General features: G+C 42.5%; 1 protein-coding gene across 4 annotated transcripts in view; it reads left to right on the top strand.

Annotated features, from left to right (window-relative positions):
* LOC122552804 (serine/threonine-protein kinase MARK1) overlaps positions 1-17,013 on the top strand; it is a 217,075-nt gene that overhangs the window by 179,935 nt on the left and 20,127 nt on the right. For all 4 annotated transcript variants that reach the window (XM_087991312.1, XM_043695768.2, XM_043695766.2 and 1 more), the window contains exons 13-14: positions 1,177-1,370; positions 5,096-5,193. In XM_087991312.1, the coding sequence (XP_087847438.1) occupies positions 1,177-1,370; positions 5,096-5,193 (292 nt within the window). The remainder of the gene's footprint in view (positions 1-1,176; positions 1,371-5,095; positions 5,194-17,013) is intronic.

Genomic DNA, 17,013 nt, shown 5'->3' with positions numbered 1-17,013 from the left:
TTTTCAGCTCTGATCTCCAGCATCTGCAGACTTCACTTTATCCATAAAGAGGGAGAGTCCACCACTGCTACTAGCCCACTATCCTCCATATGCCTATCCAATGCCCGTTTAAATGCCCATATAGAGGGAGAGTCCACCACTGCTACTGGCAGGGCATTCCATGAACTCACGACTCGCTGAGTAAAGAATCTACCCCTAACATCTGTCCTATACCTACCACCCCTTAATTTAAAGCTATGCCCCCTCGTAATAGCTGACTCCATACGTGGAAAAAGGTTCTCACGGTCAACCCTATCTAAACCCCTAATCATCTTGTACACCTCTATCAAGTCACCCCTAAACCTTCTTTTCTCCAATGAAAACAACCCCAAGTGCCTCAGCCTTTCCTCATACGATCTTCCTACCATATCAGGCAACATCCTGGTAAACCTCCTCTGCACCCGTTCCAGTGCCTCCACATCCTTCCTATAGTATGGCGACCAAAACTGCACACAATACTCCAGATGCGGCCGCACCAGAATCTTATACAACTGCAACATGATCTCAGGACTCCAGAACTCAATTCCTCTACCAATAAAAGCCAGTACGCCATATGCCTTCTTCACCGCACTATTTACCTGGGTGGCAACTTTCTTTCTCAGTTGGTTGTTGTCCTGCTACATATTTTTAATAGTTTTGTCAGATGATTGAATTCAGCTTTAATATATGGAAATATATTTTGTTCTTGCCTGTTACCTCTGACTCATGCACAAAGTGTCCGTTGACAACAGAGAGAGTAGCTTTGTAAAAAGAGAAGTTCAACAGTGATAATTGACGAGCACAGTTTTAGTTAATTATACTAGTTGTAAGCTTCATAAGGATATCAAGAGTTTAATGCTTTTATCACAATGTGACAGTGTAGTATTTTCATCTGTCCATCATCTATTTTAAATCATCCTTTCGCATCCAAGGTGATGTGAAGAGATCAAATCAAGTTAGGTTTGTAATCTTTATCTACTGCTGCATGCTTCTGATAATTATGCTGTCAAGTGTCTGGCCATGGTGAATTAGATGCACCTTTAAATAGGTTCAGCTGAAAAGGAATAACATGTTCAGCTGAAAAGGACATGAAATTTTGCACAACTGGAGTCAAGTAAGTTTGTTTGATTTTGTCCTTTTTATTTCTCTGTCACGCAGCTGGTCCATCAATACCACCTGCTGTCTCGTACACTAAGCGAGCCCAAGCAAACAGTGTGGAAAACGAACAGAAGGAAGACTGGGACAAAGACATGGTTCGAAAATTAAGTAGCACCACTGTAACTTCCAAAGGAGATGTGCCCGCAAGCCCACTGGCGGGTCTCGACAGAAAAAAATCCACCACTGGACCTAGTGTAAGCAGCAATTTGATTCACCTGTTTGTTTTGATTCTAAGTGTTTAGGTCAGTGATGCTTTTCTGTGTTTTTAATGAGGAGATCACACACAGGATTAAGCAAGCTCGATCTGTAAATTTGAAATGCAAGTTAAAGTGCTTCTTGCATGCTCATTGTATGTTTTGGCAATATTGCAGGCCATTTGATTTAAAATTGTGAGATTTTTGTTCCTGTAAATTCCTCATTGCCTCGAAATGTCGCTCCAACCGATCCATTCGAACTAATAGGATTCTTTCCATGGAGAGTGATTGGAATGTGGAGTGGGCTGCTGTACAAAAGTATGCATTGTTTTTCAGAAGAATTGCATAAATGTCTTTAGGAGGAGGTAAGCTGTATACACAAAGGGTAAAAGAATAAAAGACTTACAGTTGGCATTAGATAAAGTAGGATGAGGGGAGTCTTATGTGAAACATAAACAGCAGCATAGACCAGTTGAGCCAAAAGGACTGTATCTGTGTTGTAAACTAAGCAGTTCCATGTGGAAAGCACAAGGTCAGTATCCAGAGGTTGACAAAGTATCAAAAAGAAGCACTGTTGCTGAAAAGCGAATGTTCATTGAAATCTCGCTGAATATTTAAAAAGTGCAGTAGAACCGCAAAACATGAAAAAAATCAGTATAACAACAGATAAAACAAAAAAGAATAAAAGCAATACAACACTCGCACACCAGAAATGAAGACGAGTTCAAAAGATGGGCAGAACTTTAAATAACTGCTTAGTCACGCCACTTCAACCCAGCTTCCAGATGTCACGCGCAGAAAAGTCTTCCCAGGAAATACAAACAAACCTGGCTGAGAAAAATTAAGGAAACTTTGAAGAAAAGTAGCACAATTGGAAGCATGGATATGAAGTTATCAAGATTTGCAAGAACCAGAGCAGCATCATTCCGTGGTCATTACCAGTGAATGTCTTAAATAGAATTGCACATGAGAAACTAAAGACAGAACTTGACAAATGGTTACAAGACAAGCAGGCTGGTTTTCAAACAGCTAGATCTTGCATGGACTGTATAACTACAGTATACATTATCTTGTCACTGTTTTTGCCAAAAGGCCTTGTGGAAATTGATGTAACATGGAATACTGGAGAAATGTTTTGGCATGAAAGCCAAAACCATAGCAAACTCCATCTGGTAAGGGGACACACCTTTGAAAAAAGACTCACTCATCTTCCGTGCCAAAGATCCCATGATCCTTATGATCTATTATCTTTAAAAATTTGAGTTACTCGTCAATGATGGTGTAGTTGTTTGTGAATGTGTTAGAGCTCTAATTTTTAAACTTCTATCATAATTGTAGGATACATGTGTTTGCCACTTGAATCCTGACAATATCCTGGTTAACTAGAAGCAAATGCAGCCTCCTTAGGTATTGGTGCAACAATCACATTGTGCCTATTCTCAAGTTGTATATTATATATCGTGTGAGAACCCCTTCAAGGCGCGCGAAGAATCGCTAATTAATCTCCTTCTGGACCTTGTTGAGTGTGAGATCCTTTGGTAGCAGGCAATGACTTGTCCAATTAGAATTCATCACCTGGACTAGACCTAGTGGGGCCGTTGCGGCACAGTGGGAGTGTCCTGCTCCTTGACCAGGAGGACCATGTTCAAAGGTGTGGAATAAGATCTCTAAACAGGTTGCTTAGGAAAAATAAGTTAATTTTTTTTTAAATTTCAAAATTAGAGAGGCTCCTGTAGCACAATGGTAGTGCCCCTGCCCTGGACTAGAAGGCCTGAGTTCAGTTACCACCTACTCCAGAGGTATGCAATAACATCTCTGAATAGGATTTAAAAATAAAAACAGACCCAGAGGGGCTTTTGTCACACTGTAGTAGTGTCTCTACCCCTGGACTGGTAAGCCAGCACCCTACCTGCTCCACAGGAGTGTAATAACATCTGAGCAGGTTGATGAGAAAAAGTGGTTAAATTAAAAAATACTTATAATAGCCCCGCTGGGTTTGCTTTATGGTGCAGTGGTAGTGTCCCTGTCTTTAAGTCAGGAGGCCCACCTGTTGCAGAGGTATGTAATAACATCTCTGAACAGGTTGATTAAAAAATATTTTTTAAAAGGTAAAGCAGACCCAGTGGTTACGTTAATTCCCGGGTGTCCTTGGAGAGCAAGGATGTAGTGTCCATCAATGCTCTCAAAATCTTTAGAGAGAGCTGGGCACTATGGAGGATAGAGTGCTTTATTTCCTCCTCCAACTCTGTTTTTATTTAGTCGCCTTCCTGCTTGCCTTATTCTCCACTGCCCCCTCCTTAATAATTGGCATTGCCCATAATGGGCTTTACTGGCAAATGTTGAACTGGCCAGAAGGGTGTTTTTACTGGTGGTGGATAATAGTTTGAAAAAAAAAGTCTCAGGCATTTTGGTGGTGGGTAGGTCGCTCAGTTGTGTGTGCTAACACATCTGTGCAGAAAAAGAAATATAAAATAGACCCAAGCCCTCCTTCTGTGTTTATGTTAGTACCCAGGTGTTCATGGAGAGGGAGGACATCGTGTCTGTCACTGCTCTCAATGCCTTTAGATACCTGGGCACTGCGAGGGTTTTCGTGCATAATCTCCCCCCCAACTCCATTTTGATTTCGCCCCTTCCTGCTCTCCCTATCTCCCCTTCACTTTTGATAGTTCGCATTGCCCATGGCTTTGATTGTATGTATTTAATTGGCTTCATAGATGATTACTGGCAGTGGTTAATAGTTTAAATAACACAAAATTAGTCACGGTAATTTGTTGGTGGGAAAGGTGTTCAATTTTATATGATACATTTTCTGCTATTTAAAAAGAATGACACTGGCCCAGTTAGGGGCCTTGTGGTTTAGTGATAATGTCCCTCCCTCTGGGCTGTGGAAGCTTGTGTTCAAGTTCCACTGCCCCAGATGTGTAGAGCAACATCTCTTAATAGGCTGATTGAAATAAATACTAAAGCAGAACCAGATAGGGGCCTTGTGGTGCAATGGCTGTGTCCCTACCTCCTGAGCAAGGAGAGCTGGGTTCAAGTCCCACCTGCTCCAGAGACATGTTGTCATGCCTATAAACAGAATCATTAAAAATACTATCAAACAGATCCAGGGATGGGTGTGCAGGGCTGTCTGTCCCAGGCTGGGGCTAAACAATGCCATGAGTAGTGGCTTTGTTTTAGTGTTCAACATAAACTCTGTTATGTTCCAATCAGGCTTCCTGAGCTATTACATACAGCTTAAATATGATGATGGTATTCTTACAGATTTGATCTTTGATGTAATGCATGGTTATTGGGAAAAGTAACTTCAGCAATAAGGCCCTGATATCACCTGAATTGACAGACATGTGATCAGTGGCATGGCGAATTGTGGCTGTGAAGCTGTACCTTTAATCCATGGTATATAATTGGCTGTGGAGAGAGTCGTGCTGGAAAAGCACAGCTGGTCAGGCAGCATCTGAGGAGCAGGAGAATAACCCCTTGGGTTTATCCCCAAAACATCGATTCTCCTGCTCCTCTGTACTCACAACTCTGATCTCCAGCGTCTGCAGTCCTCACTTTCTCCTATAATTGCCTGTCCATGGAAATGTTAACATTCATGATATGTTTGAAATTGTTAGAATCCCCATCTGAAACTCAAAAGATATAATTATTTTGTTTCGAAAATAATTAGTAGTTTTATTACAAAACATAGATAACTGACATAAATTGATTTAACATTTCAGAATAACATGCTCCCTAGTATGACAAGGAGGAACACCTATGTGTGTGAACGCTCGACCAGTGATCGATACTCTGCCATGCAGAATGGTAAAGACAGCAGGTGAGAATCCATAGTATTATTGCCAAATGTCTGTGTATTTTATTTCTTATTTTAATATATACATTTATTGAAAAAAGCCATACAGTTATAGAAGTACAGAAAAGTAGAAATAATATTGTACTATTATATTATATTACAGTAATGCTGAGAATAAACTGCCTACTATTCAAGATACAATTGTCTCATATTTACTTAAACCAAATTAGCTTAAACTCAAATTAAATAAAATAACATTAAATTAAATTACAATCCACTAAAACTAAATTACACTACGATGTACTATATTACAGTACTCCACTCGCTGCGCCTCCATCAAGGCTCCCATCCACAGGAGCAACTGTGATTATATCCATCTTTACTAGGCCTCCCCCGGGTCCTCGGGCCACCATATATATCTCTTGTGGCTATATAAAGGCCATAATCAGTACTGCTGACAGATCCATGTCTATGTAATTTAGAAAGGGCCGCCATGAGTTGGGAGGTCATATTGCAACTGTACAGGACATTGGTTAGGCCACTTTTGGAATATTGCGTGCAATTCTGCTCATCTTCCTATCGGAAGGATGTTGTGAAACTTGGAAGGGTTCAGAAAAGATTTGCAAGGATATTGCCAGGTTTGGAGGATTTGAACTATAGGGAGAGGTTGAATAGGCTAGCGCTGTTTTCCCTGGAGTGTCAGAGGCTGAGGGGTGATCTTATAGAGGTTTATAAAATCATGAAGGGCATGGATAGGATAAACAGACAAAGTCTTTTCACTGGTTGGGTCCAGAACTAGATAGGTTTAGGGTGAGAAGAGAAAGATGTAAAAGAGATCTAGGGGGCAACAGAGGGTGGTATGTGTATGGAATGAGCTGCCAGAGGAAGTGGTGGAGGATAGTACAATTGCAACATTTAAAAGGCATCTGAATGGGTATATGATTAGGAAGGGTTTGGAGGGATATGGGCCAGGTGGGACTAGATTGGGTTGGTATATCTGGTCGGCATGGACGGGTTGCACCGAAGGGTCTGTTTTCGTGCTATACATCTATATGACTCTATGTCTTATAAAATTGCTCCATTCTGTGGCACACCATACTTGTCAGGTAATCTTGAGGGAACATGCTCCATCCTGCAAGACCCTGGAGGCTTTTCTGATATCCAATTCATTGTGATGTTCTTCCTCGCACAGTGTGTAAGGATATTGAATAACCTCTTCCTGTGCTCACCCAAAGAGGGAAGATTCAGTAGTTCCAAAATGAGGGACACTGGATCCTCTCTAACTTCCATTCCCAGGATCATCTCCAGTTCATTCACTATGGCCCTCCCAGTATCCGTAAATCTTGTAACAGGACCAAAAGCAATGTGTAAGGGTGCCAATACTGTTTTTACATTTGGGATATTTCGGGGAAGGTCCTTTCTTAAACTTTGCTAGTCTCTCTGGTGCCATATGGGCCCTGTGGAGGATCTTCAATTGCATCGCTTGTGCCTTATTGCATAGTGAAATTTTCTTTACATTTCCCCCATATGTCCTCCCATGTTTCCAATGAGATTTCTTCCCCTAACTCCTGATTCCAAATCTCATGGAGTCTCTCCATATCCCCCAAGGCATTCTCTCTCTGCAGTAGATATATGGTACTAACTGAGAGCGTCCTCACTTTAGAGCACTCTTCGTTCTATATACTTGTAGGGCTGGGCCAACAGCGTGGCCGTCTTCTGTATGTAATCCCTAACCTGGAAATACTGGAAAACGTCCCTATTAGGGATTCCGTATTTCTGACCTAATTGGCTGAAAGACTTCAAGACCTCTCCCTCAAATAAATCTGCCAGACAGGAGATTCCTTTACCCTCCCATGCTCTAAAGCCAGAGTCCATTGACCCCAATCTTAATCCTGGGGCTCCCACTAACGGGGTGACAGCGAAGTCTTAAGCAAATTGCCCTCACCCTGCCACATTATCCTCCATGCTTTTACTATGTTTCTGATCATCTGACTCCCCTACAGATCTCAATTTATCCATGAACAGTAAGTTTGTGAGGGGACATCTCGCCTGTGAGGCCTCTACACTAAGCCATATTGACTTCGAGTCATCGTGCACCCATTTGCCTACATATGACAACTGGGTGCCTATTTGGTAACTTTTCAGATCTGAGAGGTCTACTGCCAAACCCCCCCCCCCCCCCCCCCCAATATCCTGTGGAAGTTGCAACTTGGGAAATTTAATCAAGGGGTGCTTACGGCACCAAATAAATGATCCAAACCATCTTGCAAACATCTGCAGCACCTGTTTGTGTAATAGCAACGGGAGCATCCTCATAGGATATAACAACCAAGGAAGAACATTCATTTTAATGAAGGCTATACGGCCTAGCCATGATATGGGTAGTCCCTCCCATCGCTGCAAGTCCTGTTTTGTTCTCTCGAACAACTGCACAAAGTTAGTTCCATACAGCTGCCAGAAGTAAGGGGTAATAAAAGTTCCCAGACGGAGAAACCCTTTATGTGACCATCTAAAAGGAAACTCCATTCTGTCCTCCAGCTTCAGTACTTCCACCAATTCCTCCACGGGCATGACTTTCGATTTTGTGAAATTTATCCTATATCCTGAAAAGCTGCTGAATAATTTAATTCTTTGTATTAGCCGGAGTATGGACTTTTTTAAGGTTAGCCAAAAACAGAAGGACATCATCTGCATTGAGAATGATTTTGTGTTCCCCAACTCTCACCTTTGTGCCATTATTTCAGGGTCCTTTTGGATAGCCTCCGCCAGTGGTTCAAGTACCAAGGTGAACAACAGCAGTGACAAGGGACGTCCCTGTCGGCTGCCCCTCCCCACACCAAAATTGCTCGATTTAACCCCATTCGTGATAACATCCGTTTTGGGGTCTTTATATAACACTGCCACCCACCTGGCGAAGACCCCTCCCAGACCAAAACTATCTAGAACAGCAAAGAGATATGACCATTCCACCCTATCAAAAGCCTTTTCTGCATTCAGGGAGACCACCAAACACAGAATCATTCCCGACTGATATATTTGTACCGTATTCAATACCCGTCTGATATTGTTGAATGAACTGCAGCCTTGCTGAAACCCTTCTTGTCCTCTTTTATAATAACAGGCAGCACTTTCTCCAACCTCAGAGCCAACACCTTGATACAATTTTAAAACCCACATTCAACTATGAGATTGGCCTATACGATGCACAATCCTCAGGGTCTTTCCCTTCCTTTAAGATAAGGGAGATATTAGCCTCACTAATAAAGGGTGGAAGGCAGTCCTGGTTATACGAATGACTATATATCTCCAGCAGTGGGTCAGCTAACATGTGTATGAACTCCTTGTAAAATTCACTCGGGAACCCGTCGGGACCGGGTGCCTTACCACCTTGAAGCTGCCTTAACGCCTCTCTTGTACCTTCTTTTTTTTTAGATTAGATTAGATTACATTACATTACAGTGTGGAAACAGGCCCTTTGGCCCAACAAGTCCACACCGACCAGCCGAAGCGCAACCCACCCATACCCCTACATTTACCCCTTACCTAACACTACGGGCAGATTAGCATGGCCAATTCATCTGACCTGCACATCTTTGGACTGTGGGAGGAAACCGGAGCACCCGGAGGAAACCCACGCAAACATGGGGAGAACGTGCAAACTCCACACAGCCAGTCGCCTGAGGCAGGAATTGAACCCGGGTCTCTGGCGCTGTGAGGCAACAGTGCTAACCACTGTGCCACCGTGTCGCCCCTGTACTTGTCAGAGTGCATTTAAAAGGGAGGCCTGATCTGCATTTAAACCGGGGAGGTCCAAGTTTTGAAAAAAGGATTCCATTCTCAATTCTCCATCCCCAAAGCACTCCGATTGGTATAACTCTGCATAGAACTCCTGGAATCTGGTATTGATCTTCCTCAGCTCACGAGTGACATTGCCAGTTCTCTCCCTGGTAGACACAATGGACTGTGGAGCACTTTTCTTCCTAACCAGCTAAGCCAGGTTTCTAAGCCTTGAACTCCCTTGTGATATTCTGTACAAAGTTGCCATCATTCACAGAAATGGATCCATGCGCCAGTGCCGCATGCCTACTCCACTACCTTTGCTCTTAATATCTAAATATACTGCCTCATGGTCCAAAGTAGTTATGCTCCCAATTCTGCAGGCCAACACCAAGTCCAAACAAACCGACCTGGAACAAAGAACATATCAATTTCTTGTGTGGAACTTGTGCAGGTTGGAGTAAAAGGTAAAGTCCCTCCCATTCGGGTGGAGGCACCTCCACACATTCACTAGCCCCAACTCCTCACACAACTCCAGTAATTGTCTAGATTGCCGAGGTGCATCCGACAACCCTCTTGGCATTCTGTCTACCCCAGGGGTCCGTGAGACAATTAAAGTCTCCTCTTATAATCGTACGGCGCACCCCAAGAGCCACTAATTTAGAGACTGCATCAGCTAAAAATTGCACTGGGGGACAGTCAACGTTCAGGATGCCATACTCTTCACTGCCTTGAGACTGACAAACTGTCCATACTCATCCTTGATTTGATCTGTCACTTGAAATGGGAGGTTCTTTCGTACCAATATGGCCACTCCTCTGCTTTTGGAGTTAAAGGAGGAAAAGAACACCCTATTGTACCCCCTGCTGCAACTTCAAATATTCCCTATCAGTCAAATGTGTCACTTGCAACAGCACAATGTCAACCCTTTTCTTCCTAAGATTTGAGAGCACCTTTTCCTTTTTAATGGGGGAATGGCTACCCTTTATATTCCACATGCATCACCTGAACAGATCACTAGCCATGACTGCACACTACAACACGCAGTCCTCCAAAAGGAAGAAGCCCATTCAATGTGCGATGAGTGAAGAAAAAACAGACTTGATCAAATCTAAAGACTATTCCTACAAACCCTACCAAAACTACTAAAATTAAAAAAAAAACTCTACTCCTAACTTGAACAAATTAATACAAAATACACAAATCTCCAGTGATTTTTTTTATTCCTCCTTGCCCATCGGGAGCATTCACTCCCAACCTCACAACCATCCAAGCACCTTTCAGTTAAGGCCATGCCCCAAGCCCAAGCAATGAAAAAAAAAATTATTTAGACTCTGACAAGTTAACAATGGACCCCCACCCCTCCCCCTCGACATCTCAGCCCCACACATCTTTACATCAAAGGAGTAACCACTCCTCATCAGCAAAACTGAACAATAGAATAAATAATAATCACCAAACAAATATAATATAAAACATACCGGATTTTACACCAGAGCAATACCAAGCCTATAAAGCCCGAGAACCCAAAAGGCAAAAGAACAAGGACAGAGAAGATTTTTTTAAAATTATGCTATTGTCCGCACGCATCTTTTCCTCCTTCCCCCTCGCCCAAAGTCTATCTTTTCAGCGAGTTCAAAAATCCTTTTACTTTTTCCACTGAGTCGAAGCTCCCCCATAATTGAAACATAGTACTGCCAGAGAATGTTGAATGTTTAAATCTCTTAATTTTTTTCTTTACATTATCAAAGGTCTTTTTTTTTCTTAATTATGGCCCCAGAAAAGTCATGAAAATACATTATCTCTGAACCTTCATAAGCCAAAGCCTTGGATCTCCTCCCAGTCTTCTGGCTGTTTCTATTATTAAATGCTTTTCTTTGTAATGCTGGAGTCACACTAGGACTGGGCAGGGGCGCTGGACTGGACCGGACCTGCGCATTGCGATCCGGTGGGCCTGCTCCACATTCACCTGGCCCCCGACTCGATTTCCAGTCCCAGCAACTCAGGAAGCCACCTCTCGAGAAAATCAGCAAGGTTTTCACCTCCTTCATGCTCCAGTAAGGCCAAGATCCGTAGATTTTTTTTTCTCTCCGACCGCAATTTTTGAGGATGTTTACTTGTTCCTGCAGGCCCCAAACCCGGCCTTCCAAGGTTCGGATCCGCCCCTCGGAGCTCTCTGTCGCGGCCTCTGAGGCCACGGTCCTCTGTTCCACTGCTTCTACGTGCTGTTCCAAAGCCCGGATCTCTTGTTCATGCTTTGTCAGCATGGCAGTAATTGGTTCCAGCGCTCCCTCGATTTTGTTTCACGGAGTTTGGCGAACTCAGTTAGTAAATGCTGTTGCTCCACTGAACTTAAGGGCGCCGCCATGGCTGTCAAGGTAACGCCTGCGGGTGTGCCCGACATAGTAGGGGAGTGCCCTGCCTGCTGTGCTGCTTTTGCTCCCTTTCCCTTAGATGTCTTCATTTCAGCTCCAAATCTGTCAAACCTTAATTTAAAAGGACTCTAGGTCTTCTACCTACTTTACATTATAAATTTTCCTTAGGGATGGCTGGGAGGGGAGGGAGGGTGGTGATGGTGGTGGTGGGTGGGGCATGGCACAGAGCCCAACACAGCAGACTGTTCAGACTGCCCCCTTCTTGAATACCCTTGTGTTTTGTTTCTTAAAACAGATGATGAGTAGCAGTGATGCAGGAGCTCATGAAAAGCTATAATGAGGTGCAGCAGCTTTGGATTCATCAAAAGCAAATGAGAGTGAAGTGCCGTACTGTTGAGAAAAAGCAAGGGGCATTTAACTGAATGAGACAATTGTGGGAATGCACAAGATGAGTAAAAATTTAAAAATTAGAAAGAGTGGTTTTTGAAAAGAATGAAGGTTGATGAAATAAGTGGAAATGCATCTTGCTTTTGTCTTTGCAGGTAATTGAAATGTAGTCAAGAGCAAACTATTTCCATATTCAATTAGAAGCACTATGATTGAAAATACCTGAAATACTTGTTCCATGAAGCAGACTTGATTCTCAGTTTCTCTACTCACTAAATATTTAAATGCTGCTTGTGTCAACTCCTTATAAATCTGAAGACTCTGGTTTTCATAATCATATTGCAAAATGAAAGGACAATTTTCTATTATTTTCATTTGTAAACTGGGGTGTAAAGGGGGAAAGTAATATTCCTATCCATGTTTGCTCACGTAATGAATTTGTAACAACATGGTGCGATTCAAAAGGTTTGTGATACTGAGAAAAAAACAAGCTAGGTGAATTGCCATCTGATTTGTTTAAAGAGGAATCAGCAGACAGAAGAGGTAATGAAGCTGAGTGAGCACATCCAGCAGGTTACCACAAATATCCTCTTTCCCCATAACCCTTGATACTATTCATGGCAAGAAATTCCTTTTTTTTTGTTAAATATATTCAGTGACTTCAATGTATGGTAAAGAATTCCACAGATTCTCCACCCTCTGAGTAAAGCAATTTAGAAATAAATGGTCTACCATTGTCTCTTCACAAACAACCCACACCCCAAACAAGAACAAGGGACCATCATCACCGCATCCAGTCTGTCCAGCCCTGTCAGAACCTTTTAACGAGGATCCTTACTAATTTTTCTAAACTCTGGGAATATAGGTAGGCCTAGTTGACAAATCTCTCCTTGTACAACAAAACAATCTATCGCCATGGTTTCCATAGTTGTATTGTAAAATGAAATAAAATACTCTGCCGTTCTTCCGACTGAAGTGGATATCTTCACACTTATCCACATTGCACAGCATCGGCCAAAAATGTCTAATAATTCAACTTGTCTAAATCACCTTAAAGGCTTTTTATTCCTTCTCACAATTCAAAAAGTCTCATTATGCTTAACAAATATTTGGAGTTCACTTTAATGAAAGTAGCAGTGAGTTGATAAAAGAGAAACACTAAATATTGTGCTGTCTTTTTTTGTTTTTTTAAATACAATGTGGAATCCTGAATTTTGTGAATAGGAGAATCAAGTAAAAACAGTGGTAACGCTAAAGTTTCAAGAGTTATTACATCACTTGCTCCAACTGGCCGTGAATTTCCACTGGTATTCTCTCACCCGCTTGTCATATCTTTAGAAGAAAAACCAGAGAAACCCTGGAAGCATATATAATGTTAACACAATTTTCTGGGGTTTTTTTTTTGCTCCTTCGAACTTAGAGTAAACAATGTTTGAATTGTTTAGTTTTATATGCCATACTTTAGGGAGGGTGTCCAGACCCATTAAGATGATTAAGAAAACATTCATTTCAGATGACATGTGGAATGAGAATCCTAACATGGAAAATCCAGAGATGGTGGTGAAAGCAGAATCTACAATCATTTTAAAAAGGAAAATCAATAAATAGATGTGCATTTTAGGTGAATTGGCCTTGATAAATTGTCCATAGTGTTAGGTGCAGGTCTAAATGTAGGGGAATGGGTTTGGTTGGGTTGCTCTGTGGACTTGTAGGGAATCTTAAAAAAAAATTTGAAGAAGAAAATCTAGACAATTATGAGGCAGCCATTACCAGGGGAATGGGACTGAGTAACTCCACTTTGAGTCGAACCATAGACATAACATGCGAAATAACTACTTCCTATACCATAAACTTCTGTCTTCAGTGGATCCAAAATTCTACTTTCAGTGAATCAGGGAAAAAGCATTTTATTTAGTCTCAAACCATATGATTCTTTGCCATTGCTAGTGTTTATCTATTGTTTGGTGTACTATGGTATACCTGGGTGGTAATATATTGTGATATACCTGGATCGTAATATGCTGTGATATACCTGGTGGTAATATGCTATGATATACCTGGGTAGTAGTAGGTTTGGAGGTGTCAATGAGCAAAGAAATATTTGTAAATCGTCACTTTTAATTTTGAGTGCATGCTGCTCAGTTATTCTTCTGGTCATGTGAGACCAATTTTCTTATATTTGTGTCTTGGTTTTGGAGTTTTGGAACTGAAATCTTGAGCCATGAATTGATTCCACATTCAGCAAGTACCATTCATAAAAGTACTAAATAATGGAAGAAAAACATTAACACAACAGATATTACTAATGACATTTAAGGGCTAATCAAGAATTTCAGAAGGTAAGTAGCACTGTCAAAACAAATTTGGCAGAAAAGGTAGCGAAGTTTTCAGTGCTGATGAAATTAATTAAAAACAAGAATTTTAAACAATACTACATTGTGAGAATTTGGACAATTTTTTAGAAGATTGTTAATACTGCGGCAGGACAAGTGGGAGGGTGTGTAACCTCTGTCCTGAATGAGGTAAAGCAGTTGACTTTAAACATGAAACACTACTGCCAGTTGTTTCATCCGAGTTATGAAGGGTAGTGACAGAACAGAAAGGACTAAAAGCTACATTGGTACGTGCAGTCAGTAAATGTTTTGAGGTGTTGTATGTTTTGTTCTATTCAGGTCATATATTTTTTAAATTCATTTTGATTGACAAAATTGTTAGGTCTTAAATCAACTGGTGGAACCAATAATAGAAGTAAATTCTGAGAAGTGGCCCTATTTTGGCAATATAGCTCTGCCACTGCAGTTAATGCCTGTCTCCCTGTGTGCAACTAGAGAACCAAGACCATTCTGAAGATGGCTCTGTTGTCCCTCTACAAATGTTGCCTAAGTATTTAAGCATTTTCTGTTTCTATTTCAGATTTCTAGCACCAACAGGACAGTTTTCAAATTCTGAAGTGACATCTGTTTCTGTTCAGTGTCACTATTCAAGCTGTTTTACAACAGCTTGGTTAGTTTTGGTGTGTAAATATCTGGGTGCATAGTGTGCTGAAATAGGCCACTCATATAGGCAGTGGCAATATTTTCTTCCCACCTGTGGATGAGTGGCCTACAATCTACGACAGTGTGGTGGAGATGGTGGATTAGTGTAATGTCAATTGATTGGCAGCCCAGAGACTAATATTCTGGGGACACAGCTTCAGGTTTTACTGTGACAGCTGGTAAATTCAATGAATACATCAGGAACTGAAAAGTTGTCTCCATGATGGTGACTGTGAAATTAGTGACAGTTGCCATAAAAACCAGTCTGGTTCACTTATATCACTTAGGGAAGAAAATTTGCTGTATTCACTAAGCCTGGCACAGATTAAATCCTAGATCGACAGCATTGACCTTGGGTCACCAGGAATATGAATTAACTGCCCTCTGAAAACATCTAGCAAGTCAGTTAGTTCAAGGGCATTTAGGGACAAGCAACAAATGCTGACTTTGCCAGCAATGCCTACATCCCATAAAATAGTATGTTTTGTTCTCAAAAAGCAGAAGCTATATGCTAGTAAAATGTAGGAGCAGATGTAGACTGTTCAGCCCTTTGAATCTGCTCTGCCATTCAGTGAATTCTCAGCTGATCTGAAAAACCTCAACTCCACTTTCCTGCCTTTTCCTCCATAAACTTTGATTACACTAGAATATAAAGTTTAGCCTGTAAATTACTGAGTAAGCCAGACTTAGCCTGCCTACTATTGCTAGGCGAATGTAAGTACTGCAGATGCTGGAGATTAGAGTCGAGAGTGTGGTGCTGGAAAAGCACAGCTGGTCAGGCAGCATCAGAGGAGCAGGAAAATCGACGTTTTGGCAAAAACTCTTCATCAGGAATGAGACTGGGAGCCTCGGGGGTGGAGGGATAAATGGGAGGGGGGTTGGGGCTGGCAAGAAGTAGCTGAGAGTGCAGTACGTGAATGAAGGTGTGGGTGAAGGTGATAGGTCAAAGGGAGGGTGGAGCAGATAGGTGGGAAGGAAGATGGACAGGTCATGAGGGCAGTGCTGAGGTGGAAGGTTGGAACTGGGGATAAAAGTGTGGAGAGAGGAAATGAGGAAACTTGTGAAATCCACATTGATGCCCTGGGGTTGGAGGGTCCCAAGGCGGAAAATGAGGCGTTCTTCCTCCAGGCGTTGGGTGGTGAAGGAGTGGCGATGGAGGAGGCCCAGGACCTGCATGTCCTCGGCAGAGTGGGAGGAGGAGTTTGACCACGGAGTGGTGAGGTTGATTGCTGCGGATGTCCCGGAGTTGTTCTCTGAAGTGCTTTGCAAGTAGGTGTCCTGTCTCCCCAATGTAGAGGAGACCGCATCGGGAGCAACGGTTATAATAAATGGCATGTGGAAGTTCAGGTGAAACTTTGATGGATGTGGAAGGCACCTTTTGGGCCTTGGACAGAGATGAGGGGGGAGGTGTCGGCACAGGGTTTACAATTCCTGCAGTGGCAGAGGAAGGTGCTGGGAGGAGAGGGTGGGTTGTTGGGGGGCGTAGACCTGATGAAGTAGTCACAAAGGGAATGGTCTTTACGGAAAGCGGATAGGTGTGGAGAGGGCAATATATCTCTGGTGGTGGGGTCCATTTGTAGGTGGTGAAAATGACAGAGGATGATGGGAGGTATACGGAGATTGGTGGGGTGGAAATGAGGACTGGGAGATTCTGGAGGGGTGGGGTTTGAGGGCGGAGGTGCAGGAAATGAGATGCACTGGAGGGGAAATTGCAGTCTTTAAAAAAGGAGGCCACCTGGTGTGTTCTGTGGTGAAACTGGTCCTCCTGGGAGCAGATGCGGTGGTGGTGGAGGAATTGGGAATAAGAGAGAGCATTTTTACAGGAGGCAGGATGGGAGGAGGTGTAATCCAGGTATCTGTGGGAGTCAGTGGGTTTGTAGAAGATGCCCGTGTTGAGTCGGTCACTGTTGATGGAGATGGAGAGGTCCAGGAAGGGCAGGGAGGTATCTAAGATGGTCCAGGTGAATTTAAGGTTAGGATGGAATGTATTGGTGAAGTTGATGAACTGTTTAACCTCCGCGTGGGAGCACGATGCAGTCATGTGGTGATGCAGTCATCAATGTAACGGAAGAAATGGTGCTGGTGTAACTACAGAAGATAGACTGTTCCATCTAGCTGACAAAGAGACAGGCATAGCTGGGGCCCATGCAGGTGCCCATAGCTACCCCTCTCCTCTGGAAGAAGTGGGAGAATTCAAGGGAGAAATTATTGAGGGTGAGGACCAGTTCAGCCAAACGAATTAGAGTGTCGGTGGAAGGGTACATAGAACA

This window comes from Chiloscyllium plagiosum, unplaced genomic scaffold, assembly GCF_037043375.1.
Source record: "Chiloscyllium plagiosum isolate Xiang-an unplaced genomic scaffold, Cpla_swu_hap1 HiC_scaffold_10, whole genome shotgun sequence".
Taxonomy (NCBI): Eukaryota; Metazoa; Chordata; class Chondrichthyes; order Orectolobiformes; family Hemiscylliidae; genus Chiloscyllium; species Chiloscyllium plagiosum.
The sequence above is the reverse complement of the archived record's forward strand: the minus strand, read 5'-3'. Positions and strand labels throughout refer to the sequence as shown.